Genomic DNA, 26572 nt, shown 5'->3' with positions numbered 1-26572 from the left:
TTTCCTCATTCTCTTTTAAAGTCTTTATTAACCAATTTTGCAGAAGTGTTAAACAGATGTAATGTGATATATTAAACAATGAAGTATATAAATAACTTAAGCTTATTACAAAGCAGCACAATCTCAAATGCAATTGCACACAGCAGTTTAAAAAGCAAATAGGTTATGCAAAGAATTGGACTCCTAAGCCGGCACAAGGTACACTTTTTACATTTAGAAAAAGACAATTCCTCATGTGAGTTCAGAAAAGCAAGCAAATATGAATACAGTACTTGTCGGTAGTAATTTCTGATCATATTTTCTGAATTTGTAATTCCTCCTTTCCCTTCCATTTTTTGGGTTCCTCTGTCATCATGCAGCTCATCACCTGGTATTTACTGAAACGCTCAGGTAGAAATCAACATTAAAGTGCTACATATTCAGCTAGGATCACAGTATAATCAACCAGGAACATTTTTCTGTGCTGCTGTGGAGCTGCTATACATTGACATATTCTGTCTAAACATTTCCAGGCTGTTTGATCAATTTCTGACAGATGTCTAAAATGAAATGTTACCCCACTGTGTTGTAGGATAATATTCTAGCCTTTCTTCACAGGTGTGCTGAACAACAGTAACACGCAAGAGCAGTAGATTCGCTTTTGAGCCAACTGGGAAGTAATCTCTGAGGTACAAGAGTTAGCTTGGCTCGCTATTATAAACAGCCCTTAATGATAACTAAAGATACCTTTCACTGGCTGCTTTAGCTGACACCCATGGGCAAAGCATTGCCAGATGCATGGCATGAGAGAGCTCCGTTCAGATATTTGTGCAATGAAAAGGAACTTCCTGATGACTTTTGGATTGAAGGCTTGTCAGTAGATTATAGCAGAGAAGACTGACTTGTGGCCCTCCAAATATTCTTGGACTCCTATCAGTTCCAGCCAGCATGGCCAGGGAATGATGGGAGTTGTAGTTCAACAATATATGGAGGGCAGCAGGCTGGTCTAGACATTGAGACTTAAAAGACAATCTGTGTGAGAGAGACTCAGAGAGAGAGAGAGAGAGAGAGAGAGAGAGAGAGAGAGAGAGAATATCCCATTTCGCATGTGTTCTAGATGACATCTTCTGATAATCCATTAGGGTTCCATAATCCAAGGCATTTTCTGATGAACAATGAAATCAGCTGCTGAGGTCGTTGCTGGTAATCCAGAAGAACTTCGTGAGGTGCTGTGATTTGGTCTCCTTCAAGCCGATTGAGCAGAGTCACACAGACGACTGCAGCTAGAAGCCAGGTGAACAGGAGAAGGGAAAACAAGAGGTTCAGGCTTGTTTTTTTATATCCGATACATAGACCAAACGCAATCTTCCCAGAGATGGTGACTGAAATCTAATTTTATTTGTTTGCAGCCCGTTTATTTACAACCAACCTGTCTTTGCTACTAGCCTCCCCTACATCTCCCAGAAGGAAAAGGAAAAGCTTTAACTTGAGAAAGGGGGAGCGGGTAACAGTTGGCAACAAAGGTCTCTTTTACAGACAAGTGGCTCCATGTGGCCATGGGCATCACCAAGAGGGGGCGCAGAGAGGGTCAGTTGCCCCCCCATCAATAAAAATACATAGCTGACTGAGGTTCTGCCCCTCCTTAACAAAAGGCCCCCCCCCAAAAAAAATCCTTTCTATGCCCATGCACTGCAAATGCTGTGCAGAGCATCATTTCTCAGCTGGGAACCATTGACTATATTTCCTTGCAGAAACCAATGAGATCCTCTCATGTGTGAAAGGGGCTTTCCGGTACCCATTAACTCCTTCCCAAGCATAAGGCATTTTTTTACTTCTGGGAAAATGAGTGGAGGACCAACAGGAAAGAGGGTTTAACCATTTGGGCTTTTCAAACATTATTGTCAAATGATTTTTTAAAAAAATCTTCAAGGCAAACTTAGTTATTGATGGAGCATTCATCTCTCTCTCTGAGATTGGACCTTCCAGTTCTTAAGCACACTGAAATAAATCGGTGAGGGTAGGTAAAAGTTGCTCCCATAAGGTGCTGTTTTTCTTGGTGAGGGGAGGTACTGTGGAAAATCAGTGGAACTGGGGGAGGGGATGCATCTTTTTAAAAAAAGACAGATTTGCCTATGATAATTTATGTCATCAATGGAAATTTAGAACTAATTAACAAAATTTAATACTGTTCTGCAGTCCAAGTTTGCTAACTGATAACAGGTAGCACCGAGGTCCCTGCTCTCCCTTCTTATTTCTGTTCATCTTTAAATTAAATCCTTCAAATAGAAGATGGTCCTCTGCAAAGTTGCACACATTGCCACCCTAGCTATTGACTGTAATGCAAAAACTGCACCCTTATTTGGCATTCCTTACCATGCCACTACTCTTACAGAAACTGGCAGGCTTCATAGCTGCAGTTCAGTTATAATTGATAGAGGTCATCAATGTGACCTGTAAACGATTATAAACCTATTTTCCTCGGTTGCCCTAATACAGCTGCATAAGGAAACCCCATAATAAAAATCCAACAAGGGTTGTGCCTCCAAGAGAGGTATGGAAGGGAATGCATAGCACAAAGAAATTCTTCCTGAAATGCTCTTGTTAGTAGTTCAAATGTAAGCTCTGACCAGTGGATCTTTATATCTTCAGCTTTTAAAAATAGCTTGAATAAAAACAGTGAATGCAACCCCCAGAATGTCAGCAGGAACTCAGTGACCTTTGCAGCCACTATAAAATGAAACAACACACACACACACTGACATGAAAGTCTTAGAAAATTTTCACAAGCTGGCTTGAAATGTTTTGGTTTTTCTAACATCATTAATCCACTCCCCCTTGGGTACAATGCATCCCAATCAATCTCATATAATCGATTTATAAAATCTGAATAGCCAGGACCAGACTTTCCCTTTGGGGAAATGATGGTTTTGAATAAATTCTCAGTATTTGGGTAGTATTAGTCCTTGGATCTATGGATCAGATTCTAGAAAAGGGAAGAGGATTTATGAGTTCAGTTGCTGTGATGCAGCTGCTTATTTGAACTGAGGTCTCAACAGCTGCCTGAGGGTGCTAAAAGCTTGAGGGCAGCGATTCTAGCCTGATTTTCTCCCTGACAATAAAATAAGAACAAAATTGTGTTCTTGCGAACAGATAAATTTTTGAGGGGGGAAGAGAAGGAGCATTCAGTCATATGAAGCTCCATTTTCAGTAAGAAATGGTACCATTCAGATGTCGTATGGCAAAGAAATTCACTTTAGTACACATTCCAAGTCAAATCTATCAAATTTGTGTTTTCTGAAATAATATGCACACAGAAACACAGCCATCCTGTTATTCCAAGTTCTGTGATGCGGTTCTCTATAAAATGCTTACAAACGTTTCATATATTATTGGGAAGGGTGCGTGATAAGGAAGATACTAGTGAAGATATTTCTGTGTAGGAAAATTGCTTGCAAAAATGTGTATGTCAGCCAAAACTGCATACACAAAAATGTGTTTATTATGCTGGTGACTTTTTTTTTTAAATTGCAAATTGGTGCAAAATGTGGAGAACTGAATTTAAGATTAGAAAATGAGAAACGGAGAGAACTCAAAATGACCGATGCTTCCATCCCTCAATCAGACACAAGTATACTGTGTCAGTGAAGACAGGGCCTTAATTATTCACTTTAGCTAAAGATGGTGGACAGTCACAGTGCAGTGAAAAGCACTTTGTGCTTGTCAGAGAAGAGGATTGCAAGGAGAAAGCATCAGCAGAGGAGGGAAACAAATTTAAAGCCAGATCTACCCTCTGCCTTACCTTTAAGGCCACAAAGCCTGCACATAGCAGCAAATACAGTAGACTCCATTTCTATGTTTCTAACTCCAGCATTGTAAGCTCTTTTTAAGTACTCCAGCTTTTTTTCACGGGAGAAGGAACACAACGCTCCATCTAATCGTCCCTGACCTTAGAAGGAAAGAAAAGGAAATGTAAGTATTTTATACTTCCATGTGTTGGCAGAGTTGACTTGCAGTCTCAAAGAATGCTTTCTTCAGAAAACCCAATTTGCCAACGTTCTGCATATACGAAAACCTCAGGAATTTTTTATTTTAATAGCGTGCGCGTTGAAATATTAATGCCTTATCTGCCATGTATTTTTTAACATTCCAACAAAACAGCGCAAAGAGGCATATAAAAATGCGGAGTCTGAAAACATTGTATTAGTATGGCGAAGATTCAATAAATTAAGGATAATGCGCTCTGTTATCCCGTGCAGAGGAAAGCAGCACAAAACAGTAATGAAACAACAGTAGCACCGGTACACTAGAAGACAATAGCGTTGTATCCAACGCTGTCGTTCCACTCATGCAACAGACTTCCGCTTGTGAATGGGAGTTTCCCTCTCCTCTCCCCTGGACACCCTCAAAATCTACACCAGAGGGATGGGGGACCCTCCAGAGCAAATTTTAGGGGCATGCAGGGAGAGAAGGGGGAGTCCCGCTGTCTGAGTGGAGCTCATTTTCGCAGTGTTGGATGCAACCCATAGTGGCAAATTTGGACTTTCTGCTGCAAGAACCTCAGACATGAGGAAGGACAATGCTGGGGAGCCCACAAAACACAATCTCTATTTGTTTTACCACTGTTCTGCTTTAAGGCAGTGAACTGTTTATTGGCTGACATTTCACGGGTGGGGGAGGCAGAAATTGGGTGGTTGTATTGCCACCCACCTGATCTGAGAGGTATGTGCCACTTAGCTAGTATGTACTGGCTAGCAGGTGGTTTAATTTGGTAATGTTCGCCATCACGACTTTTAACGTTCCTAACTGGTGCAGCATGTATTTTCACACTTATTGAGCCAGGAGGTGGTGCACTGCGTGCCCTTGCATTATATGCCCCAATCTCCTGCTGCTTTTTAATCATGTAGTGAGGAAAATACAACACCAAGCTATAGTGTAGGGAAGGTGGGAACATCTGTATTGAAATGCAAAGTTTTAAGCTCAAATAGTATAAAATGTTTACATATGTATGGAAAGAAGTATTATTTAATGCTCTGGGAAGTAGTTTCTTTAATTAGTGTCACCAAATCTTAGTTCCTCATAAAAATGAAGTATAGTGCAAGGGATCTCATTCTGCTTCATCCCTATATGCGAGGAATTTGGAATTTGTGGCCCTCCAGATGTTTTTGGACCTCAGCTCCTGTCAGACCCAGCCAGCATGGCCAGTAGGGTCAAGTTTAATGGAAGTATTGTAATAGCACGACAATTGCCTCATTTGTACTCTACACATTTTCTTGGGAGTATGCCCCATGGAACTCAGTAGGTCTTAGTTCTGTGTAGCTATCCATAAGATTGCATTGCCAATTATTGTTTTAAGTAGAAGCTGGAATCTAAGAGCCTGACTACACAATGCAGTAGTGGCTTTCTTAGCAGCCATGTTGTGGGAGATTCTGCCCCCCGCCCCAATTGCTAATTTCTATGTGGGGCAGGTGATTTTTCACATAAGCCTCCCTTCTGGTGCCACCAACAATAATGTCCCCTCCCCCCACCACCTGCCATTTAATGTTTATAACAGACTCTGTGATTGGCGATCCCACCAACAGCACACTATCTAGTTAGGCTACTTGTTAATGAGAAGCATAATAAGCTGTGCTTATTTTAATTGTAAGTAATATTTTTGAATATGCCAAGCACATACCTTCATCTTGTACTAAACCTGGGCAAACCATTTCATTGTGTTTTCATTTCTGCATTAATCCTCTGAAATGGCTTTGATAAAATGTGGCCTTGAGCAAAACCACAGATGGCTGTGCTTGCAAACAGATCCAACAGTTTATAAATAGGCCTCAGATTATTAATTCTCCATTTATTCTGTTTCATCCACTTTGCAAACAGCATTTAATTGCCTCCAAAGAAAAGGTTCTAAGGTAGTACAGAGGCGCTAATGGTTATTTACATAAATGCCACACTTCTTGACATTTTTCTTCCGTAAAGTAATTTTGGAAGCTATAATCCTGTCACAGGAAGTAACTAGAGTGTAATCCAGCTGCTAACATGATGTTATGATTATTGACAAGGGACTATTTTACTTTAACTGTTTAATACGATATGGTCGTTTCTTACAGAATGACAATGAATTTGTACAAGTTGTTGAGGATGAGGGATGGATGGGCAATTGTTATCAAGGGAACCTTAGATTTTTCTAAGGAAGAAATGGGAAGTTGGATTCACTGTCATGGTGTGTGTGTGGTGAGAGAGAGATTTAAAAACATAAAGATTAAGAAAAAGAAAATATGTTATGGGAAACCACAATGTAAAACAACAGAAAAAACAGCAGCAGCCGCCAAAAATTTTACCATATAAAAAACAAGAGCCCCCCCCCCCCAGTGTCTACAGGGGGATGGGGAGTGTCATTGTCATGTGAGCTTCCTTTGGGAGGCCACAGCTGAAAAGACCTCTGCCCTATGGATATCAGCATCACCCCTGATGGTGGGGAGACACATGCTGAAAGGCCTCAGCTGATTTTCTTTAAGGGGGTTGGCTTGCCGTTTTCCCCAAACTAACTATGAACGACGAGCCAAGAACAGACCTTGGTTATTGCTTGATGGGTTGCTTGGGGCAAAGCAAACAAGGCCAGGTTTGGATGACTCAACAAGCCAGACTCTGGCTTATTTTGTCCATGGTGGGCAGCCAGTGGACCATGGTTTAATGTGAAATGAGAACCAGGCTATTGTTTGGAAACTATGTTACATTACTGAAAACTTATAAACTTGATTCTAATATGCTTGGCACTTTAGACCCACTGTGGTGTAGCGGTCAGAGTGTTGGTCTAGGAATTGGGAGACCAGAATTCAATTTTCCACTCATCCATGAAGCCCATTGGGTGACCTTGGGCCAGTCCCTGCCTCTCAGCCTAACCTATCTCACAGGGTTGTTAATGAAGATTAAGTGAGGATGGAGAGAGCCATGTACGCCACCTTAAACTCCTTTTAACAACTATATAATACTTTCCCTTTAGATCTCTTTTCACTTGCAGATGAGACTCCACATTATGTAGTAACCAAAAAATATACAGTCTGTGGGCACTTGTTCAAACAGCTACTTCCAGATATGGCGAAAAATTCAATATTCATTTATTTATCTGATAAATGTTCGTGGTTGAATTTGATTTCACCACACATCTAAAATAATAAGTAACCATGGAAGAATTAAAGATAACTGTTGCCTCATTTTCCTTCAAAACAATTCTTTCAAGAAATATTCTATAAAAACAGGAGAGGCAGAATGCTCCTCTCAAATGGTCTCAAAGGTAATGAAATTATATTTCATCAATCCTTAAAAATTAAGGAAAAATTACTAGTTTATTTTAGTGGGTAAGGAAAGTAGGTAAAGAAAGTTCTGCATAAACATGCATAGAATTGCTCTGTAAGTCCAACTGTGTTTAGTGAAGCTTATTCTCAGGTAAGTGTACATAGGATTACAGTCAGTGGAAGCAATCCCATGCACACTTACACAGGAGTAAGCCTAACTGTTGAATTCAGTGAGAATTGCTTCTGTCCTAAATGTCTTTAGGACTGCACTGTTGTTCATTTCTGTTTGTTTTACAACATTTAAGGCTCTTATCTTATCCTAGAAGTAAGTCCCATTGGGTGCAATGGTACTTACTTCTGAGTAATCATGTATGGAGTTGCTCTTAAAGTTATCTAAAAGACACAAGGGTAAAACTAACTGTAAGCCCGTAGACAGCACCAGACAAAACCTGGCAAAGCTGTGTCATGACCTTTATAATGTATAAAGCAGTTCCCACTCACCCTCATAAAAATCATCAGTGCACATTGTATGGCCAATGAGGGATGGGAAATCCTTAATCTGTCTGCTACATTCAAGTAGTTCCTCAGCAAGGTCTCGATCAAGTTCCGTGCTTCGCGTTACCACATTGTCCAATATCACCTGCTCAAACTGCGGCTTAAAAAATGAATCAACAGCCGTGTCTGTTATTACAACAGAGCCAGGCTCAATCCCTGAAAACAGAAATGGGGATAAAGTTAAAAGACTGCATTAAATAAGCCCACAATTATACATTATAGGAAGCTTGATCTCGGTGATCATGAACATAACAAAACATTTGGCTAGTCAGCTCAGTTTATGCAAGAAATAGACTGGCAGGAGGTTACATGCCATGTGGGAGGGAGGTGATTGAATTTTCATAGAGGTGGAATTGGATACATCCACACCTTACACTTAAAACACACCTATACTACTTGTTAAGGGACGCGGGTGGCGCTGTGGGTTAAACCACAGAGCCTAGGACTTGCTGATCAGAAGGTCGGTGGTTCGAATCCCCACGACAGGATGAGCTCCCGTTGCTCGGTCCCTGCTCCTGCCAACCTAGCGGTTTGAAAGCACGTCAAATTGCAAGTAGATAAATAGGTACCGCTCCGGCGGGAAGATAAACGGCGTTTCTGTGCGCTGCTCTGGTTCGCCAGAAGCGGCTTAGTCATGCTGGCCACATGACCCGGAAGCTGTATGCCGGCTCCCTCAGCCAATAAAGCGAGATGAGCGCCGCAACCCCAGAGTCGGTCACGACTGGACCTAATGGTCAGGGGTCCCTTTACCTTTTATACTACTTGTTTCCCCTTGCTTCTGCTCAAAGAATTCTGAGAACTGTAGTTTGTTGCTGCCTCACATCCTTAACAAACTATAGTTCCAAGGATTCTTTGCTGGGTGTTTGTGTCTGTGCTTTAAATGTATGGTGTATACACAGCCATTTACTCAAAATGTTACTCATGTGTACCATCCCAGTTATCAAGCGTATATAGGGCATTCAGGGCCATGACAGTGATTGTCATCTATCAGGTCTTTAAAAGTGACATATAATTCTGGATCTCATTCAGATAACTTTCAGGACTGAAAGGACTGTCAGTTACAGTGGTACCCCACAAGACGAATGCCTCGCAAGACGGAAAACCCGCAAGACGAAAGGGTTTTCTGTTTTGGAGGCGCTTCGCAAGACGAATTTCCCTATGGGCTTGCATCGCAAGACGAAAGCCCATAGGGAAATGCTGGCGGTCGGGAGCAAAGACTTTCGCCCACAGCCGGCCTTCAGAAGAGGACCTCTTCTGAAGGCCGGCGGGGGGCAAAAGTCTTTGCTCCCCCCCGCCTGCCTTCCCCCCCCCCGCCTGCCCCGGGCGATCTTAAAATGCTGGCGGGCGGGAGCGAAGCGTTCGCTGCCGACCCCCAGCATTTTAAAATCTCCCCGGGACAGCAGAGAAGTCTCTGCTGTCCCGGGGAGATTTTAAAATGCTTGGGGTCGGGAGCGAAGCGTTCGCTGCCGACCCCCAGCATTTTAAAATCTCCCCCTGTCCCGGGGAGATTTTAAAATGCTGGGGGTCGGGAGCGAACGCTTCGCTCCCGACCCCCAGCATTTTAAAACGCTGTTCCGAAGCGGGGCGGGGGGGCGGGAACACCTGCCCCAGCCGCCCCACTTCGGAACGCTGCTCCGAAGCGGGGCGGGGGGCGGGAACACCTTCTGAAGGCGGGCGGGGGGCGAAAGTCTTTGTCCCCCCTGCCTGCCTTCCCAGGGGCTTTTAAATCGCCCCAGACAGCGGAGAAGTCCTCCGCTGTCCGGGGCGATTTTAAAATGCCGCCCGCCAGCATTTTAAGATCGCCCGGACAGCGGAGAAGTCCTCCGCTGTCCTGGGGTTTTTTAAAATGCTGGGGGTGGGAAGAAAAGCCTTTGTCCCCCCCCCCCCCAGCCTTCAGAAGAGGTCCGGGGACAGACTGTCCCCGGACCTGGTCTGAAGGCGGTTTCCCTAGGAACGCATTAATTGATTTTCAATGCATTCCTATGGGAAACCGTGCATCGCAAGACGAAAAACTCGCAAGACGAAGAGACTTGCGGAACGAATTAATTTCGTCTTGCGAGGCACCACTGTACTTTGTACCTGGACTGAATTGTCCAGTCAGCTATGTTCACTGTACAAACCCATTTCAAGAGGGAGTTTATCATTCGGTGTTTGCAACGAGACTTTCTTTCCTCATTAAGATTCTTACAGTATTTGCCTCTTAATTCTATGGAAAATCCATATTTTTAAAAAAGCAGTAGTCTAAATTTTGGAGAACAGTTTTTTGGTCATTGGAACAAAGCATTTTCACAATATGGATAACATGGTGTGTGTGTGTTTTTATCAGTCACTCATATGTGTTGGTATTTGGGTCAGTTAGGGGGAAATCAAATCCAAATGATTTTAAAAAGAACATCAAGTCCTGTGTTTTCAAGCTGATGCTACATTAGAAAAATACATATTTGTGATCTTTCATATATCTTAGCAGGTTGATATTTGTTGAGTTGATTTTTTTTTTAAGTACAAAAATCTCATAAAGACATGACCTTTTCTTGAGATGTATTTCATTTCCATCTCCTGCGCCTGGTCCAGCAAAATTCTTTGCTCACCTAATCCCCCTGAAGTACCGATGCGTATAATGGTAACATCACGGCATTTTGCATGGTGTAGCAATTTGATTAGCTCATGAAGCATGATAGAAATGGATGGAACACCCATCCCATGCTGTTAAGGAAAAAAAGAGAAGCAATATAACTTTATACATTCTAAGCCAAACTGATTTTTAAAAAATCAAAATAATAACCTTAAACATAAACGTACTGGTGCACAATAGAAGCCTATGCCAATGGATATGTGGGGAGTGATCCAGCCAAGGGAAAGGGCATTTAACTTTGCTATCCCCCATTGACAGCAATGGCTAGTATCCAGTTGGCCATTCTAATAATAATAATAATAATAATAATAATAATAATAAAAAATTATTTATACCCCGCCCATCTGGCTGAGTTTCCCCAGCCACTCTGGGCAGCTTCCAATCGAGTGTTAAAAACAATACAGCATTAAATATTAAAAACCTCCCTAAACAGGGCTGCCTTCAGATGTCCTTTAAAGAGAAGATAGCTGCTTATTTCCTTCACATCTGAAGGGAGGGTGTTTCACAGGGCGGGCGCCACTACTGAGAAGGCCCTCTCTCTGGTTCCCTGTAACCTCACTTCTCGCAATGAGGGAACCGCCAGAAGGCCCTCGGCGCTGGACCTCAGTGTCCTGAGTGGCCTCAGTGTTCTAGCGCTGGTGATCCTGTGGGAGTCATCTGCTAACAAACAAAGGGAAGCAATTTTTGCCAGTTCCCTTTCCTTCTGTAGTTCCCAGCACTCCCAAGGTGGTGGTGAGATTTTGGGGGAGCACTGGGGTCTGTAGGGAAGAGGAGGAATGGACACAAACTGCTTTTCCGCCCCCACTTCCACAGTAGATTCTTCCTGCTGCATCAAAATTGGATATAACCCAATATGACTTGTGAGTGCAAAACACTGCAATAACTAAATATAGCTTTCCAATACATTCCATTAACTAGACACTGAAACAGGAGTAATACCCACACAGGGTTATCTTATTTCTAAAAGAAATGGGGGGGGGGGGCGGGACTGGAGGCAAAATCTAACCAAAGTAAAGCACATTGAAGTCTCATTTTCAGAGCTAAACACAATTCTCACATTACTGAAACATTACTGAAATGTGTTTATGTTTGTTTGGATGGGCCTTAAATGTTTCATATTTGCTTACAAGCGGATTCTGCACTGCACTCGAATGTCACTTTGCATTGGCTCTGAAATGTGCTGATTCTGATAGTTTTTGGTTTTATAAACTAAATCACATAGTGCTTTTTCAAACCATCAAACAGCAACACTGCACAACTTAGAATTTGTATCGTATGGATGTATCCCATCAGTCTTAATTCAAATTAACATGGTGCAAATCTGAAGTTCGCGTGCAAATCCATCAAAAGCTCTGGCTCTTTTTGTCCCATCATCATAGGAAGATAGGAAGCTGCCTTGTACTGATTCAGTCTGCTGGTCTGTCTAGCTTAGCATTATCTACACTGACAGGCAGTGGCTCCCCACAATTTTGAAACTGACACTTTTTCAGCCTGATGCGGAGATGCCAGTGGCAGAACCTGGGACCCTCTGCATGCAAAACAGTTACCTTACCACTGAGTTGCTCTGCTGCAAATTAATCGTTTTGTAAGGGTTCTGCATGATTGTATCTTTCAGTGGGACAGATCTCCTCATGTAAACATAGTAACCTTGCTTAGATTACAACCAATAATTAAGAGAGAGTGTGTGTGCATAGATTAAAATGTTCAGCACATTTCCCATGGATTATTTAATAGTTTTTGCAACAACCCTGCAAGGTGTTGTTGTTGTTGTTTAGTCGTGTCCAACGCTTCGTGACCCCATGGACCAGAGCACGCCAGGCACTCCTGTCTTCCACTGCCTCCTGCAGTTTGGTCAAACTCAGCTTTGAGAACACTGTCCAACCATCTCGTTCTCTGTTGTCCCCTTCTCCTTGTGCCCTCCATCTTTCCCAACATCAGGAGTCTTCTCTTCTCATGAGGTGGCCAAAGTATTGGAGCCTCAGCTTCATGATCTGTCCTTCCAGTGAGCATTCAGGGCTAATTTCCTTAAGAATGGATAGGTTTGATCTTCTTGCAGTCCATGGGACTCTCAAGAGTCCCTGCAAGGTAGGTCCCTGCAAGAGTCCCTCAAGAGTCCCTGCAAGGTAGGTCAGTATTATTTCCCCAATATTGCAGATGGGGAGCTGACATGGAAAGCAAAGTGGATTGTGGAAAGTCATAACATGAGCCTAAGGCAAGATTTAAACCAGGATCTGCCTGCCTGCCTGCCTGCCTGCCAGCTCAGTCTTAATGGTGCAATCCTGCACTCACAAAAAACCAGGGTGCCAAAGAAGCTTTCTGGGAGCCTTGCTTTTACCATGCCCTTGCCCACCTGCACACACTTTTGTGCTGCTTCTGTTCTTGGGATACTGTGATTTGTTCGGCCACTCAGTTGCAACTGAAGCTCTCCTGAGTCCAGCAGCTTTTCCTTCCCCTCAGCTCTGGTTCAAAGGCTGTTCCTTAGGAAAAAGCTGAAGTGTGGCATGTGCAGAGTAGATGACAGAGAGTTTTGCAGTGCAAGAGTGGGGAATATGGACCCCACCAACCCCAGCCAGCATGGCAAGAGGTCAGGAATGATGGGTGTTGTAGTTCATCATCAGCATCTGCAGGCAGGGGGAGGCTCCCCACCTCTGTTACAATAGGTGCCAGTAGGAGCTACTGCACATCTAAATGAGTGCAGGAGGCAAGCGTGTACACATTGCCTGCGTAAGCATTACTGCTTTCTCCTCTCCAGTGTACTCCCACCACTGTTAGCCTAACGTATCCTGCGTATTCTTGAGAAACACACCTCAAACCAGGTTGCATCTGATTTGAAAATGCAAGCCGCGGTAAAGCTGAGGTGTGCACAGTTCAGACAACCATTGCACATGCACAGATGGCAGCACACGCACAGGCAGCTTACCTGGGGGTTACTGGCACAGAGAAACAAATCAGGTAACGTACCGTGTACATTTGCACTTGCGATGTGTACAGCAAGTGCAAATGCAACCTGAAACACAGCATGGGGTGGGTGGGCATCATTGCTGCATTTCCAGCCACTCATGTGTACATAGCCTAAATCAGTAAACTATATTTCCCAGAGCTATAAAATCTGGTTGACTTGTACATAACTTCAGTGACATTCTCAAGCTGGTTTCACTGCGAGCTTCTGACATCCCAAGTCACTTGCGGATTGCAACCCGGGGCATGTACATGCTTGGCACAGTGTTCTCCTCCAAACATCACAACCTGCGTTCCGCAGGAAGTGACCCTAAGACTTCACCTTAAAGACTGCTGACCTGAACAAAAATGTCTGCTTCCTCTGTTAATAAGGTAGCGCAAGGGCCTTTCAAAGTCAGTATGCGGTGGCATCCCAAGACATACAACATGATTCAGACAGAAGGGTAGGATAAATCATAGTCATTGAAACTGATCCAGCTTCTGTTCAATGCCACAACAAAAACATCCCCCTTGACTTGCATGGGAACTGAATTTTGTGCTCCCAGCCTATTAATCTTAAGTCTCACTTGTCTAGCAAAGATGTAGGTAAGGAATTTCCTAGGCAGGCCTGTACATCTGTTACATTCCATGTATCCAAAGAACAGGGAAATAATTTATAGAAACAGCAAGAACAAGCCACAGCAATTTTTCACTCAGCATATTAAAGTTTAAAACATGTAGCGTTTTCGAATGCCTGAAAGATCGGATTGGAAATAACTGCTCGAGAAGTGTCTGAAGGGAATGAAAGAGATATTGCTGCTAAATTAGTTATAAAATGGAACGTACCCACTCAGAAATGAGAAATTTGCCAGAATTTCAAGAAACGGGTAATTTGGGTGACTCAGTTTAACAATACTAGGCCTTGGATTCTGACCTATTTTACGGGGACATGATGATTGAAATTTTAAGCGCATTTACTAGAGAGTACACCTCACTGAACACAATGGTGAATAAGGGCAGATATGATAGTGGGTTGTGGTGTGAGGAAAGTGGTTAGAGAGAATCCCGCCGCCACCCCAATAACATTAGCATTAGATTCAGTGAACTGAGGTGGAAAATACAGGTCAGACAACAGGAGGTACAGTATTTCTTCACATAGTACATAGTAAAGTTATAGGATTTGCTTTTACAGGATGTGCTGAATGCCACCACCTCAGACAGCTTTTAAAGGGATTAGACAACTACTTCTGCATATTTTTATTTGGAAGGACAAATGGTTACCTTGCATTTTGGGAGGCTTCATAGGGACTACTGTTTACATGCCTACACTGCAAATGTAGTATGATGGCAGTGACAAATGCCTTTATTTACTAATCCAGCATATAGTAAATAAGCATGCTAGTCATACTGAGAGTAGACTAGGGAAGTTAAAAGACTTGACTAACCCAAGTTCGTTGATTTCTGTGGGTCTATTCTGAGTAAGACTTAGTTGAATATAAACCTTGGGGTTGTATTCACAGTGGTGCCCCTCCACCCTGGGCATCTCCTAAATCTGTTCTGGCTTTCTCCCCAATCCTCCTGTGCAGATTTGGTTTTGTTTTGTTGTCTTTGAGCTCCTACTAAACTAGTGGAGAATTTCCTTGCAGAAGATTTAGTGAAATGGGTGCCCCAGTTCTTCTATTCATGAATGCTGGGTGAAACAGCATTTCATATTTAATACTACACTAACATTACTGAGGACGCAGGTGGCGCTGTGGGTTAAACCACAGAGCCTAGGACTTGCTGATCCGAAGGTCGGCGGTTCGAATCCCCGTGACAGGGTGTGCTCCCGTTGCTCAGTCCCTGCTCCTGCCAACCTAGCAGTTCGAAAACACATCAAAGTGCAAGTAGATAAATAGGTACCGCTCCGGCGGGAAGGTAAACGGCGTTTCAGTGCGCTGCTCTTGTTTGTCAGAAGCGGCTTAGTCATGCTGGCCACATGACCCAGAAGCTGTACGCCGGCTCCCTCGGTCAATAAAGCGAGATGAGAGCCGCAACCCCAGAGTCGGTCATGACTGGACCTAATGGTCAGGGGTCCCTTTACCTTTACCTAACATTACTAAAGAAAACAATAGGCTTGGGCCCATACCCTTTTCAAGTCTCATTCTTATAGCTCATCAAGTTCCATTCAACATTAAGTGAACCAAAATTTCTTAGAAGAGGTCCCTCCTCTCCAAAATTTCACCTCTCCCCTTCCTAGGTTACCCGCGCCACACACATGCACAGTTGGCTGCCCACAACTAGCATGGAAAATTTTGAGAGGCCATTTTTGCTCATTCCTGGTTTTCTGCCTGCATCTCAGGGCTTATCCGTTTACTGGCTTTGAGGAAGCATGCATGAATCTCTAGTGCAGGGATAGCCGACATGGTACCATGCAAATGTTGTTGCACTATTTCCTGTCCACCTCAGCCGGCATGGCAAATAGTCAGGAATGATGGGGTCCAATAACATCTGAAGGGGACCTTGTTGGCTTCCCCTGCTCTAGAGCTCATCCAACCCCGCCATCAAATATGTGCCTGCGACTTCACCCCATTCCTCCTTCATACTGCAAACAGTGATCAATCAAGGACCAGCGTGGGCCGTGCAATCCACATACTAGGAGCTGATCTGCAAGCCTGTGAAGCAGAGACTCTGCATTTTCAAGGTAACCACTTTGTTCAGCTTCCCATATTTCTGGTTTAACACTCAAGGGATGTACAGAGATTACAGGATGTGGCCTCAGGCGTTCTTGGCAGAGCCTGTAGAAATAGTGGAAAGCATAAAGACGGAAAGAGCCTCTTGCTCGTCAAAGAGCTGCCTGCCAGTCAAGGCTAAGTCACTGGCTGGGCAAGTGTAATAAGGGTGATTCCTGAAGAGCTGTTCCTCTTGCTGTAGCAGTTCTAGTTTGGCTTCTTGCGAAGTCCCTTGATTATAAAGCCTTTCATTGCAGTGCCTTTCGCAACTGCTAGATCCACATTAAATATTAAATAAGAGATGTGAACAATGTGCTAAAGTCATCAGTTACTGCTGTGCTGCTAATGGAAGTGTTTTGGGTGCCCTGTAACATACTTACACTGATGGAGAGCACCGGCCCGACTTTGTACATGCAGTATCGGTCCGTCCCAGCACAAATATCTTTTATGTCTTTGCCATCTCCTTCGAGTCCAAGTTCTTTATGCATGAACTGAGCAAAAGCTTTCATTCTGTTGGGGCTCCCACCCACGCAGACAAACTGGAAATAAATCATCAGATTATCAGCCATAGCAACAACAGAGACTTGGCATGCGCTGGCGATAAGATACGATTTTATAGCCAAAGTGGGGTACGCCTGGAAAAGAAGGGTAAATACGTAGACTGCCTGGCCCATTTATGCAAGACTGCATGCAAGGAGCACTATGGAAGTGGGTTTTATCTCAGTTATCACAGGAAATCTTGCGGATTTAAAATATGCCGGCATATTTTATTTTAGCAGAACAAGTTGTTCAGTTTCCTCTGTCCTTATTTATTTGTCATGAAATGAGGTGGATGATGTTATGAGATGCATGGTTCTTTGGTGCCAGTGTTTTGGTTAAAGCTGAAACTCAGGCATGCTGTGGCCAAAGTGAAATACAACACTGAAAGCAGTATCAGCTCCTCCTCTTTCTCTTCTTTGTCTAGGAGCAGCCAGTAGATCAAAATGTGTGACCTGACATTATCACCCTTCACATTTCCCTGCCTCTGCAAGTGGTAGCCAATGAAATGTGAGCATGGGAATGACGGCGTTGTGTCATGTTTCTGGTTCTATCAGATGGTTACCAGAAAGAGAGAGGAGAGGCAGATGTAAGATTTTTAAAAAAACTTTTATATATCTGGGTCTGCCATAAATGTCTAGTGTCCATGAATTTTTTCCTGTATTTTAAAGGGATAAAGGGGGGGGGGGAATGGGACACACAAGAATTATCACCAAAACCCATGTCTTGGTATTTCCTATCTGGTGTTTAATATATACATTTTGTAATTGAGGCTCGTCCCAGCTAAATACCTCATACGAAGCGACCGTAACTTTCAGCTAAAAGTAAATCCGGCTGACTGTCCTTTTAATGTGGGCAGTGAATATAAACTGTTAGTACTTATTTCTTCTGAAAACAAAGTAGAACCAGATGCTGAAATAGCGTGTGGTCTAATTGCTTATTCAACAGCATCAACTAAAACGACAAGAATTGCACAGAATCATAGAGATAACACCAGGAACTACAAATGTGAGCAAAAATACGGAACCACATTTAAAATAAAATAGAAATAAAATCCACTTCTGAATCTGAAAAAGGCAATGAATCAATACGTAACAGCCAACTTTTCCACAGGGCTCAGAAATTAAATGCCTGATTCACAAATGACTTAATTCATAAATGCACACTAATCATACACAGTATTAAGAATCCCAAGTGCTTAGTGCAACTCACTGTAGGTACCCCAGAGAATCATGTCCAATAAAGAAAAGGTTCGCCTCCTTAGTTACAAGGTTCCCGAGTTACTTCAGCTTTGTATTTTGCTCCAAATGTTAGAAAGAGTTTTGCAGTTTGATGCCAGTGTTTTGGTTAAAGCTGAAACTAATGAAGGCATGCTGTGGCCAAAGTGAAATACAACATTTCAGCATGTTTTAACTCTCCCGGTGAAATCAACGGGACTTAAAGTGCTTAACATTGGCTTCACAGTTCCAAAGATAAATGGAATGAATTATTTGTATTTTTTGCCCACTCCCGACTACTGGGGCAGTCAGTTCTGAGGGGCAAACTTCCAATTAGAATTTGGCTAATGAGCAGCCTTGCAGTGTTCACCTTTAATTTTCATAGCAACCAATATGCAAAGAGAACCATAGCTTAGACGAAGAGCACTTGCTGCCCATGATGAAGGTTCCACATTCAATCCCCAGCATCTCTATTAAAAAATAAAATTAAGCAGCATGTGTTATAAAATATCGTGTACCAGAGGCCCAGGAGAGCTGCTGGCAGTCAGTGTAGAGAATACAGGGCTAGATGGACAGATATTGGACTTGGCAGAAGGCAGCCTTCTTTGTTCTAACACTTCCCCTTTATTTGTGAATTCATCACTTCTGAATTTAAACCCCGAGTTTTGCTTGCAGGAACTCTGCATGTGAGCAAATGCACTTCTTGATAAAGGTTGCTCTTTTTCAAGCACAGCTCTTAAGAGCTTTTGCAGCTGAGCTGCTACAGCAACACCCTTTCCCTTCCTCGTAATAAATTGCACGAACTTTGAAATGATAAAATGACGAGCCAAATTCCTCAATGAATTGTTTCTGAACTGGAGTCTGTGCAACTACCCCAGGGAAGAATTTAGCTCATCATACCAGAAGCAGGTTTAGTTTCCCCAGTCTACTTATTTTACTGAGAAGGAAAGGGTAATTGCCCATAACCGTAGCTGCAGCGGACTTTCTGAGTTGCTTTGCAGAATGGCACTGACTCTGTTCCTGTGGGACCTTTAAGTCTTCTCTGTAGCTAGAACTAGGAAGCCACTATGATAAAAGGAAACTGCAAAAGACGTGGAAGAGAAGTAGCAGCAAGAATGAAAGATGTTTAGAAATGCTGCAGCTGTATTATTTTTATTTTTTACCTTCGTGTCGCCAAACATGGCTGGCAGATTGTGCGTTTTGGTCCCTAAGTCTAAGTGATAAAGGATATCTTCATCCATTAAATCCAAGTGAGGGTTCATAACATAAACAAGTCCATTCCTAGGGAGGAAAAAAGAGAGGGGGGGGGGAACACTCCAATGAAAGAAGCACAAAAGAGGAAACTGTGAAATAAGATACAACCACCCTAAATTTCATGCAAGTTGTTAGATTGCTGAGGCCCGAAGAGAAAGAAAGAGGACTTGGGTCTAAGCCAGGCTTTTTCCAGATGATTGATTTTTTGTACAGAAAATGTGCATTTGTTCTCCGTTTGGTATGCTGACTGCAGACCTCTTCCCCAAAGGTTCTAATTCTCAGTGTTTTCCAACACTGTACTTCGTACTCCAGAAAATATGATTTCACCCTACACGTACACTCCCAGATAAATTGTGTTGCTACTGTGATTGCCCTCTGGAATGAAGTGGTGTGGCTGCCATAGACCCCTTTGTGACTAAGGATGGGTGGATCTGTTATTTTTTATTTCTCTTGGTTTCTCATTTTTCCAAGTTTAATTTCAGTTCTGGGTTTCCCCGCAACCGTTTGGAGGAGATTTGGGGAGGCATAGCGGCGTCCGGGGGGGGATTATAGGGAGAGGAAAATAAGGGGAACTATTCTGTTGGATACTATCCAATAGTTTCAACTGTTTTTTGAAAATAGAGCCCCTATTATAAAGAAGTTCCCACTCTATGAAAGTATCTGGCCAGAACTACATAATATGGAGGATTTATGGAGGCTGCTAAAAACACTTGCCCCTATCTTCCTCTTCCCTTGTAGCACCTAGTACTGTATAACACATGACATGATGTTGCACTACTGAGAGTTCATTCACTAAAAGCTGCAACCAGTGAGAAAGAGCAAGTTCCATTGTGTAAGCAGAAGCCCTTGTGCTAACAGGACAACTTTGTTGCATGTGACTCCATGGCTGGACTTCCTGCTTCATTGGCAGAGAGGGAGATCTGGGGTGTCTGGGTCACCCGCCCAGCCTCCTTAACGTTGTGTCTTTGATTTCCTTAATTCCATAAAATGGAAGTTCTCTGTGGTAGTGCCTTTCCTGTAGTATTCCAAAATTATCTCATAAGAACCTAAGGAGAGCCCTGCTGGATCAGACCATGGCTCTATATCCTATTTCCCACATCTAGCCAACATAAGCCCACAAGCTGAGCATGGAAGTCCTCCTCTGCTGTTGTCAGCCAGCAACTTGGATCCAATGGCATACTTTCTCTGCATATGAAGGTTCTGTTGAGCTATATATAATATTTAGTGGCAGCTGCAAATGAATAGCTTGGGTTTTTTTTAAAAAAAATGGTAGTCATGGATTAGCTATCACAGTGGAGGAGAGCTCTTCAAGTGAGCAGCGCATCACTGGATTAATCTGTTCACTGAAATGAGGCTTTCACTTGACCTTTAAATATACGGACGCCCTTGTCAGATTAATTGCTCCTTATAACACCAGGACTTGCCTCAAATGGCTGGATGGAAAGTTATTTGCACCTTTGGGATCTTAATCATATTGCAGAGGGTGTTGGGAATCCCTTGGCATGAAAGGCCCTTGGGGTGTCCCCTTTTGGACCTCCTGCTGTTTCACTGGCAATCCTAAAGATATTATTGTCTAAAGTAAATATTTGGGTTTCTTATGTGATCAAGCCAGTTCCGATTCCCACTCTCAAAACATTTGCATATTGTGGCATTTGAGCTATTCAGTACATGTGCGGCTTTGAATCTAATCCTGAATATGCTTACTTGGGAGTAGAGCAGCCTATTTAAGCCTGCCAGGTTTCACCATTTGGTCCACCAGGCTGTTTGGGGCAAACCATGTCTACCTGCCGACAAAGTGCCACTGTATTCTGCTCTGGTCAGACCTCACCTGGAGTACTGTGTCCAGTTCTGGGCACCACACTTCAAGAAGGACACTGACAAACTGGAACATGTCCAGAGGAGGGCAACCAAAATGGTCAAAGGCCTGGAAACGATGCCTTATGAGGAACGGCTAAGGGAGCTGGGCATGTTTAGCCTGGAGAAGAGGAGGTTAAGGGGTGATATGATAGCCATGTTCAAATATATAAAAGGATGTCACATAGAGGAGGGAGAAAGGTTGTTTTCTGCTGCTCCAGAGAAGCGGACACGGAGCAATGGATCCAAACTACAAGAAAGAAAATTCCACCTAAACATTAGGAAGAACTTCCTGACAGTAAGAGCTGTTCGACAGTGGAATTTGCTGCCAAGGAGTGTGGTGGAGTCTCCTTCTTTGGAGGTCTTTAAGCAGAGGCTTGACAACCATATGTCAGGAGTGCTCTGATGGTGTTTCCTGCTTGGCAGGGGGTTGGACTCGATGGCCCTTGTGGTCTCTTCCAACTCTATGATTCTATGATTCTAACCACCTTACACGTAAGGTAGTTAAAGGGATCGCTTATCTCCAATCTAAACACCACAGCATTAAGATAAGAGAGAAGCCCACAGTGCTAACATAGGAGGTAAGCTCTCTGCCTGTTCTTTCTCGTTTGTCTCTGATCTCAGAACTGTGGTGCTTAGCACTGAGCTGGGAAGGTAAAATCCCTCTGCCTGCTTTTTAGAAAGCCTCTCTAAAGATCAGGCAGAGGCATATTTCCAACCACCCACACCTCAGTGCTGGAGTGGAGAAAAGTGGAAATGCTGATTTGTGTGTGAGCCTGCCTGGCTGCTTCCTTGCCTGATGTGTGTGTGTGGGCAGGGGGACAGGGAGAGAGTGATATGTGTCTGGTACAAGAGGTGGGGTGCATTTTATTTTTTTGAGGGTGGGTGTTTTGCCTCAACCATTTTTGCCCTACCCGCCATTGTAATGTAGCCTCTTGAAAGGCTGGGGAATTTTCATTCCAGCCCCCAGGAAATACCGGTAAGCTGTCTGGCAAAGCAGAACTGGAATGGAAGGTGCAGATGTTTTGGAAAAGGAGAAATGGGGTGAATATTTGGCTGAGAAGGTGGAAGGAGAAAGGTGTCATTGTTAGGTGTTTGAGAGAGGGTGCACATGTGAGTATAGGCTAGGAAACAGGAAGAAGGGAGAAACAGAAAGGAGAGAGGTGATGGATCCAGAGAGAATAAAAACAGAAGGGATGGAGTTTTACTGTCACAATAATGAGAATGGCAAGAAAAGGAGGAGAGAACCTTGGTGACAGGTCAAATAAGATTTATTTGTTTATTCATTTATTTATCCATATGTGTATACCACTCTCAGTGTGCATGGTGTCATACAGAGTGCAAGCGGCAGGTCCTTGCTTTGAGGAGCTTATGCAAAAAGGAAAATATTCCGTTGGAACTGACAGAAGCAAGCTGATCACATAAAACAAACCAAGTGGCATCAGACAACAGGAAACAAATATGCTGAAAACATACCAGTGAATGGCAAAGTAGGAGGTAAAAGATTGTTAGCTGGGATTCCATTGTTTCCATAGTCTGTTTGTTCAAGAGGCATTTGTACTGTTGACCCTAAATCCACCCACAAACACCAGCCTTTCCCTCCCAGCTCTTCTGGCCCTTGTGATTCATTCTGGTTTGGCTGCCATGCCAGCACCTGTCTCTGTTTTGCTGCCAGAACTTTCTGCTGCCTCTCTTGGGTCCTTCTGCAGCTGCCTTCCCCCCACAAGCTTCTTGTTTCCAAATAAGTCAGCAGGCGGACTTTGCATATCTACTGTTGCACCACTTGTTTCCAAAAATGGCAAGTGGGGTCCAAAGCAAGCAAGTGCAAAATTTGAGGGAAGGAGGCCATGACAGACGTTTATAGAATTAGATGTGGTGTGGGGGAAATAGAAATAAGCTTTCCCGCCCCCTTCATCTCTCATAATACTAGAGTCCTGGGGGTCCTACAATGAAGCTGAATGATGGGTGATTCAGGAGAAGCAGAATCAAGCACTTCCTTTTTAATACAGAGTGTAGTTAAGCTCTGGAACTTGCTACCGCAAGGTGAGGTGATATCCACCAACTTAGATAGCTTTAAAAGGGGGGTCAGACAAATTTACATAGGCTATCAGTGGTTACAAATCATGATGACTATATGCCAACTTCATTGACAGGATCCCTATATCTCTGAATACCAGCTTGGAGGAGTGGAGTCACAATTCTAGCTTTCTAGCAGCAGTGTTGCTGCCACTTGCCAGCGGGGGGTAGAGATGAGGTAGCAGGGAAGTTGGAGCTGTGCACGGGGGCACGGACACACTTTCCCAGAAAGCAGCAGCTGGTATGGAGCTAGTGTTGTGGCTCCAGCCCATTGGTTGAGTCACTTCTTGCTACCGCCCTCCCCGTGACTTGTTTGTGGGTTTCCCATTGGTTGGTCACAGTGGGAGATGGGATGCTGAGCTCGAAAGGTCAGATCCTGCAGAGTTTGTCTTACGTTCTAATCCAGGCATAGGCAAACTCCTGCCCTCCAGATGTTTGGGACTACAGTTCCCATCATCCCTAGCTAACAGGACCAGTTGGGTCAGGGATGATGGGAATTGTAGTCCCAAACATCTGGAGGGCCAGAGTTTGCCTATGCCTGTTCTAAGCTGATGAAATTTTGTAATGCTTGTAGTACGTACTGGAGCTCATTGAACACTGCATATTTCACATGTTTTGGCTCTTCTCACCCAGCTCCATTTTTGCAAATTTATTTCCACAGGGTTCTTTTAAGCATTTTAAGGTTGTGTTTATCTTTCATTTGCTGTTGTAGTACCAAGAATCAATCTTCAAATAATAAACCTGACATTGCAGAGTATAATGATGGGAGGGACTTAAGCACAATCCTATATATTTCTACTCGGACGTAAGTCTCATTAAAATCAGTGAAAGCTACTCCCAGGTAAGTGTGTATATGAGACTGCAATCTCAGTTAGCTCACAGCTTTAGGATAATCAAAAGTATAAATTACTCCAAAGTGGATAGCACAAGCCAAGGTGCATAAATGTGTTGGACTGAGACCCAAATACTTAAGGTTATCTCCACTGCATTACTCTAAATTCTAAAAGATGCATATATTATATTAGGGTTGCCAATTAGTTTAAGATTTGTAGTTTAATTAATCAGCTTCCTTTCAACCAAGCAACTGATTTGTCACTATCCAGCAAAGTTAACCACTTTCACATCCTATTGATTTCAGAGAGTTAAAACATGTGTTTTTAAACCTCTTCCACTTAAATTTATGTTCTTTACTTTAGCCAGATCATGAACAAATTTAATATTACAACATTTTAATACTGGAAGTAGATTTGAGGTTGTATTTGAATAATTGGTAGGTAAAGAATATTATTCTCCTTGGCAAAAGAGCACAAGGAGGGTTTTTTTTTGTTGTCCACGTGCTTTATTGAAGACATTTATAGATTACTTAATCAATGGCATTTCTAAGCAGTGTGCATTAAAATAAACCATACCACAAATGAAACAATAAAAATTAATTATAAAACCAAACACTATCTTAAAATGCCTGATGGAACAAAAAAGTGTCCATGGCAGAGCAAAATGTGGATTTGCACTGGTCTGACCCTGCAATAAAACAGGGGCATCCCCACAACATTCTCCCCATTCCAGTATTGTCCCAGATCTTTCCCTCTTTAAATGTGGGAGTTTTCAATCCTTGGCCTGGATTGAGAAACCTTGCATTTAAGGGGGAAAGGTCCAGGACAACATTGGGATGGCATACCCTCCAACATTTCTCCAATGAAAATAGGGACATCCCATTCCATAATGATAATTTTACTATTTATACCCCATACATCTTACTGGGTTGCCTCAGCTATTCTGAGCAGCTTCTAACATATATATAATAATAATAAAACATGAAACATTAAAAACAACAACTTCCCTATACAGGATTCCTTCAGACGGCTGGGGGGTCGAATAGCTCCATACCCTCCAACATGAAAAAAGGGACATTCTAAGGAAAAGTGGGACATTCCGGGATCAAATCAGAAACTGGGACGGCTTCTCAAAATCAGGGATGCCCCTGGAAAATAGGGACACTTGGAGGGTCTGGGATGGGGAGGTTGTCATGATCCAGTGTGGACAAGCCCCTTAGTCATGTTCAGCAAGGAGAGTACCTGTCTAATCTCAGGCTTGGGCCCATGACCCCAAATGTACAGATATGTTACATGCACACTAAAGCAACAACACATGCACCTTAAACAATATGTTCCTTTCTCAGTGCCCCCCTGGTTTCCAGAAGAGGATTTTATAGAGGAGATGGAATATGCATAAGATTCTTGAGGGTTACCTTGAGATTCCCTCATGGAAGAAATTTGGGGTAAAAATAAATGCCAAAAAAGTAAGTACCAAATAAAAACTAATTTAGGTGGCTCAGTTTGAAGAGCTACTTGAGGAAATGCAACTTCAAAAACCCGAAAGCAAATGTGGATTAGGTAGGTACATTTCTGGATCACATCCGTTGTTTGAAACAAGGAATGTTCATTGGTTGAGTAATCTTTCCAGCACGGCAGTCTTCGCACAGGGTAGGATCAATTTAAAGTTTAATTTAAACCACATAGTTTCAATCTTTCAATTTGTGATAGCAAATCAATCAATAGATCATTCTACCCATTCATGAATTGCTAATTATTGCTTCAGGCCTTCCTCCTAAAATCATTGCTTCCTGCTAAACTTAGCAAAGGCAAGCACGTTCATATGTTTTGTTTATTAGACTGAACCTAGTTTGGACCTCCTCTTTTATAATTATTGTAATATTTTTTTTGCCCCGTCAACTTGATTAAAGCCTGTGTTTCAATCTACATTTAAATTAAAATGATATTCAAAAGACGCAAGAGCTTTTGATTGCATCCTTTCTCCAATCATAATTGCAAATGGAAAGGGCTGACTACATAGGAATCCAAGTCCATGTTTAGTTATCAAAACAAAATCTAATGCATCAGAACAATTTTTAAAAAAATAATGAGTGGTATTCAACTAAATGGTTACACTAGTGCACCAACCTTTAGCTGTACAATGTAACTTTCCCATCCTTTTCTACCATTCCCTCCATAAATCTGCTCCTTTGCCCCCCTTCCCATTCTCTGTAGCAGATTTAGGGGGCACGTGGGGAAGGGGGGAATTACATTGCACAGCTAAAAGTCATTGCACAAAAGAACTGTTCACTTAAAAAACGCCCTATGAGTCTGAATAATCTGTATGGAATAGCTCATAAGAGCTGTGGAAGGACTGGATCTACACAATACAGCAAAACACAATACTTTGCCTGTTTACAGTCATGATACACTGGTATCTCACACAGACAGACAAACCTGGGGAAAATATTTGGGAACTGGGTGTGTAAATTACTTACCCATTGTAATTCTTCATTTCAGTCTTGCTGGCTCCAGCTAAAAGAAATGTCATAGTTTCCAATTTTCCCAGGACAACTCCGAAGCAGACACAAAGGAAAGACTATCCTGTGAAAACACAAGATAGCACACAAAGTATTTGCAGCGACTATCCGAGATATATGAATGATATATTGTTATCTGTTACTTCCAAATGATTTACAGGAATGGTCCCAGTCACTGTTTG

The 26572-nt window shown here is 42.8% G+C and overlaps 1 protein-coding gene across 1 annotated transcript; it reads right to left on the bottom strand.

Moving 5' to 3' along the window:
- On the bottom strand, positions 1 to 26572 carry UPP2 (uridine phosphorylase 2). The gene is made up of 7 exons (XM_081008780.1): positions 26349 to 26572; positions 19018 to 19135; positions 16481 to 16639; positions 10409 to 10523; positions 7767 to 7976; positions 3779 to 3925; positions 1 to 1262 (listed from the first exon to the last, which is right to left on the bottom strand). The coding sequence occupies exons 1-7, from the start codon at positions 26399 to 26401 to the stop codon at positions 1093 to 1095; spliced, it is 972 nt and encodes a 323-aa protein (XP_080864906.1). The 5' UTR covers positions 26402 to 26572; the 3' UTR covers positions 1 to 1092.

The sequence above is a fragment of the Podarcis pityusensis genome (assembly GCF_964106645.2).
Source record: "Podarcis pityusensis genome assembly, chromosome: 1".
NCBI classification, from domain to species: Eukaryota; Metazoa; Chordata; class Lepidosauria; order Squamata; family Lacertidae; genus Podarcis; species Podarcis pityusensis.
This window is presented reverse-complemented; position numbering and strand designations above follow the sequence as displayed.

Bases quoted from the DNA above. Each gene is read 5' to 3' on its own strand.
- UPP2 (XM_081008780.1), bottom strand. From the start codon at position 26,401: ATGACATTTCTTTTAGCTGGAGCCAGCAAGACTGAAATGAAGAATTAC. The intron at 10,524-16,480 runs GTAAGTATGTTA...TTTCCTTAACAG, and splicing joins GGCCGGTGCTCTCCATCAGT to CATGGGATGGGTGTTCCATC. The intron at 3,926-7,766 runs GTGAGTGGGAAC...TTTCCTTCTAAG, and splicing joins CACTGATGATTTTTATGAGG to GTCAGGGACGATTAGATGGA.